Source organism: Nematostella vectensis, chromosome 5 (assembly GCF_932526225.1).
Source record: "Nematostella vectensis chromosome 5, jaNemVect1.1, whole genome shotgun sequence".
NCBI lineage: Eukaryota > Metazoa > Cnidaria > Anthozoa > Actiniaria > Edwardsiidae > Nematostella > Nematostella vectensis.
In genome coordinates this window covers 15,264,658-15,269,878 of record NC_064038.1, presented here as the reverse complement: position 1 = coordinate 15,269,878, position 5,221 = coordinate 15,264,658, and the positions used below count along the sequence as shown (strand labels likewise).

The window sequence follows — 5,221 nt, the reverse complement described above, 5'->3', positions numbered from 1 at the left end:
TAACAGGGGATGCTTTTGATATCGAGTTCCTTAAATTCCATAGAAAGCTGCCTGGTTTGAGGAATGCCATGAACAAATGGAACACCAGAAAAGCTGAGGAAAAATCAAAGTTTATGGAGACTTTCTCTAGAGAGAAATGGCAAGGTTTATCTGAAAATAGAAGAAAGGAACATTCATTTCAGAACTGTAAAGCCTGTGCAATCAGATACACAGAGGTTATGTCATACTTCCCAGTCACCTCAAATTTCTTCAAGGGGAAAGCAAAGCAAAATATTATATTTGCCGCTAACAACGAGGCTCAGCGTCTGCGAAATGCAACCCCTACTGTAAAAGCACGAAAACGTGATGCTACAAATGTTGCAAGAGCTCTCTTTGAGCAATATGAGGAAAGTTTCCAAGAACAGTACCAGTGTTCACTTGCCAGTGCCCTGTCATCTGTTCCAGGGATAAACTTGCAACACAAAACTGAAAATGACAAGAGAAATGAACGACGCCACATTTACACTTCATCAAAAGAAAATGTAGAAAACCAAATGAAAGAGACTGCATTTTTTAGGTGAGCTCAATTATTTAAATTTGAAAGAAAATTTTGGGAGAAATTTTGATGGGAAGTGAAAAAAAAATCAATGAGTCCAATTTTCTATAGTTTTATTGGGATATTAATTACAACATACCAATTAATTATTAGATGTTATGGAAGTGGACAGTCCATTAGAGGATGGGAGCGTGGGCGTAGAGCATTGTCGTTTGAGCCAGCAAACACTGCAAGAGAAAGAATGGATGAGCCTAACAAGAAAAAGAGAAAAAAAGACCACACCGGGGACATGGAGAGGATGGGATGGGACAAGGCCGGGCTTAAAGCAGAGGTTGAGGCGTACCAGGGTGGTCATCTTATCAATTACAGTGCTCTAGCTAGGAAGTATAATGTGACAGACAGCAGTGGACAAGTTGCACTTAACGGCGGACAGATTGTGAAGGAGTGGCTAGTGAGAAACGGAGTAGATGTTGACCGGTTTAGTACCAAACGCAAAAACCCCATGGATCCAGTAATTAGAAGAAGGAAAAGGAGAGGGCAAGGGGGAGAGATCAGCATACCCTGTGAGCCAGACAAGAAAACACTGAAAGCACAGCTATTGCAGAAGATCCACACAAAGGAGTACAGTATAGGAGAACGGATTGTACCACGAAAGGTAGGCAGTTAAAAATAACTTTTTGCAGGGCCATTGTGTTAAAGTCAATTGTCAGATTGATATAAAAACAAAAACAATTTCAGTACATGAACTAGATTGTCAATGTCTCTACAATATGTCCCCAATGTCTTTTATCTGAAGAAATTAATTGCATATTCTCTTTGTTTTTCAGTATGAAAAGCTTATCCTTACAAAGGATCTGAAAATAAAAAAAGTGGATGTCTATACTGATGGTAGAAAAATGCCCCTTGCCAATATCCGAAGGACAATGTTAAAAAAACAGGAGAAGTTTCTCCGGGGGACAACAGAGGAAGGAATAGCAGAGCTTACAGCAGAACAGCTAAGAACAAGGCTTTTGCAGATCAACGAGTATGTGGATGGTATGGCAGTCCCAGACATGAGGGAGAAGCTAAAAAGCCATGAAAGAACAAGGCATCTGATGGTATGGCTAGATAACTCAACAGTTGCTAACTCTGGATATCTGGTGTGCCTTATGACCTGTCTTTATGACAAGGCAGTGTTCCTTACAGATGAGGAGTATGCTGCAAAATATGGAAGAAGGGTTAATGTGCAAATGCTGGTTGAAGAACCAGAGCTACATTTTATTGCAAAATGTGGGAGCTCTGACCATGAGCTTTTATTATATTCGGAGACAAGGCTCCAATGTGTCAGAGAGCTGTGTGATGACAACAGTATTTCATACACTGATATCATGAGGTTTTGTCAGGGAGACTCTCCATTGCGAGCTTTTGAGACAGGACAACAGAAAGGAGGAAACTACTTTTGTTCTACCTGTGAAGTACACTGTGACATGACCAGCGACTTGGCCTACACTCTGAATTTGGAGGCCATATCCCTTACTGAGAGACAGCAGGCAATTCTTCGGGGGACCGTCTCCCTCTCTAAATCAAAACAGAAAAAAGCTAAACCACTGGAAGGTCTGAAAAAAGAAGAGCTTGAAAAGGAACTGGCATCAAGGGGCATTTATGAAGGAAAAACGAAAATGGAGATGCAGAAACTACTCACTGAAGAAATGAAAGGAAAACAAAGAGTGCCTGCACTTCTCTTTAATACCCCAACAGAATCCCTGACCAACCTTAATCTAGAATCTTATGAAGTCATACCATGCGAGCCTCTTCATGATCTTGGCAATCATATTGCAAATTTCTTTGCTGAATTTCCAAGCCATCTGATGGGTGAAGAAAAGGCTTTGATAGAGGAGACAATCACACTCAGTCTGGCAGGGAAAGACAGCAAGAGATGTGTGGACCAAAGGGAAGCCCTTATCAAAACTGCTGGGGTGGCACACCAGTCCAATATCATGTCCAAGAAAGCCATGGCTGCCATTGACACCTTGGTTGAGATGCAGAGACTCCTCTACGCGGCAGACAGCCAAAGATCTCCGGCCTCAATTCTTAGATATAGCAACCAAGCCTGGTACCACGCCATATTGTTGATAGATTTTGTGAAGGACACAAAGAAGCTAACCTCAAGAAAACTGTATGGAGTGTACTTTCATAACCTGACAGCCCATGCTACCAGTACATTGCGCTTAATGTCTGGACAAGCTGCTAATGCAGAACGACAAGAAAGGATCTTTAACAGTATCAAGCGCATCACGAAGCAGACATCGAATTACCATCAAGGGCAAATAATACCTAACCTTTTCATCCGCTTGCAAGCAGAGCGCCAGATAGGCCTGCAACGAGATGATGTGTTCAGACAGCAAGACCATGTAAGCAAGCTAGCAACTTGCCTCCCATCTCCCAAGAACACTGTCATACCTGAGGAGCTCATTCAAAGGCATAGCCATGCATGGCAAGCTCACCTCCAAGAAATAAGTGACTTCTTAGTTGAAGGAGAAGGTGTTTGGTGGAAGAAAGTTGAAGATGGAGTTGAATTTCATGATGTCACAGACATTCCCTCTGGTTGTGGGCCCTCTCTTCACCACTTTCGATCCAGCAACTTGAAAAAAGAGGCTGAGAGACTAGACAATTGCTGGAAACATTGCATAGCCAACAGCATTCCCCTCCCTACTCACCTCCTAAGAATCGACCAAGACGATGGGACAACACTTAGAATAAGAATTGACCCAGAATCAGTTCCTGCTGACACAAGGAATGCCTCAGATGAGACAAGTGAAGAAGATGAAAATGCTGTTAGCATTACCCTGGCCCCAGATGAAGTAGTCTGTCACAATGCAGGTTTCCCCCTACCGGAAGAGGTACCACCAGTACCTCTTATAGCCACTGCTGACATCATGGATGCCACAGAGAGTGAAGATGAAAATGTAGTTGGTATTACCCTGGCCCGGGATGAAGTAGTCTGCATTGACCCGGATCTCCCTCCACCCAAAGAGAAACATGCAAATGAAGGGAATTCCACCACATCTTTACCAACTTCACTTACACCAGAACCAGCCACAAGAACAACAGATTCCTCAACTGAGTTGACATCAAGGCTAGGGAAAGCTCTGGAGATTGTTGTTGGCAAGACAACAGAAGTGAGTGCTCTTGACAAAAAGCATGCAAGACTAAGAATATACAGTCTGACCTTGTTGCATGGGAAAAGCAGTTTTTGTTTGACCACAACCTCACTGCTCCTACACCCCAGTTCATGAACGAGGACAGCACAGCATCAGCACTGTTAAAACAACTTAAGTATGCCAGTGCACTTCTGAAGCAATGGGGGATCACATTATAGACCCAAGCATCCACCTCAGCCCCAGTGGTTTAGAGCCAGTTACAGACCAGCAGTTTTACAAGAGGCCTATCTAAGATCAACATTTCAACCAGAAGCTCCAAAGTTCAATGGTTGTTTTAGGAATCAAACACAGACACAAACCAAACGGCTCTTTTAGGAGCCACCACAGTTTTCAAAAGTGATGATCAAATTGCGAATAATAATGGCATTAAAAATCTCAATAAAATGTTTCAAAATTAGTTAAATAGTCCCCCATCCCCCAAATTAGAGACTAATTTCAATTTCTATGGATGCTTATGTCATTAAAATCAATAACTAAAATATTAACCACCGGTCGATACTTGGTAATTAAGTTATAATCTTTTAATGAAAACAAATCCTAAATAACAAACTTCATTCAAACCAAACGGATCAATCAAACTGTTAAAACATAAAGCAAGCCTTTAGTATCTCTGAAATACATAAAAAAAAAACATAAAGATCTACAATAACTTCTGAGAGTGGTTAGGGTTAAAAGAATAATAGCTGGGATCACAGGAATGGAATACATCGAAGGAATATTTCGCACATGGCCGCAACAAAGTCGAAGACATGACACAGTTATAGCTTTGATTATTTACATACCTTTTCCCCGCAATAGACATTCCGAAAGAAACTACTTGCAGACCATTTATTCCATGATATTTCGGCCAATTTCCTTTGTTATACACTCTAAAACTACGAAATTCGCTCACAAAATTCGCCATATCTGAAGTAAGAGCGTCACCTCAGCGCCTCTGTTGTGTTGTCAAGGATACATGGTACCTAGGCCCCCGCGGCCAAAATCAATGCTGGGGGTAAAACTGAAAAATTCAGCCGTGCCTTAGAGGCACTGAGCAGTCCATTACTAGAATAAGCAAAAGCTTACCATCTATAGAACTACTTACCCTCTATAACTTGGACATTTATGGATAACACATCTGTCTCTTTGCAACATCCTTCGTACTCTCCCATCGCTAAAACAATCTGCTGAGCTTGACCATTTCGTTTGACGGCAAAAACAGGTCTTGATTGATTTAGAGATCCAGTATATTCGTAAAAGAAGTCCACAGGAAATGCGGACTTACCAAAATATGTCCGTAGAATATTTTCGTATCCATTCCAGTTGTCAGTGGTCTTCGACTTGTCACCATAAACAAAAAACATTTGTTCCTTTAGGTTACCTGTGGTTCGACGAGCCAGGAATGAAAACTGGTTAAACCAGTTATCTGTCGGAGGCTCGTTATCAATTTGGTAGAATCCGTTAGTCGTGGAAACGTGAAACAGTCTTGTCTCTGTATGAAAAGCAA

At 41.6% G+C, this 5,221-nt stretch overlaps 1 protein-coding gene across 1 annotated transcript; it reads left to right on the top strand.

The window, feature by feature from the left end:
* Nucleotides 1-626: 626 nt before the first annotated feature.
* LOC125563116 lies at nucleotides 627-4,355 on the top strand. The gene is made up of 2 exons (XM_048727943.1): nucleotides 627-1,190; nucleotides 1,363-4,355. The coding sequence occupies exons 1-2, from the start codon at nucleotides 627-629 to the stop codon at nucleotides 3,808-3,810; spliced, it is 3,012 nt and encodes a 1,003-aa protein (XP_048583900.1). The 3' UTR covers nucleotides 3,811-4,355.
* The last annotated feature ends 866 nt before the right edge of the window (nucleotides 4,356-5,221 follow it).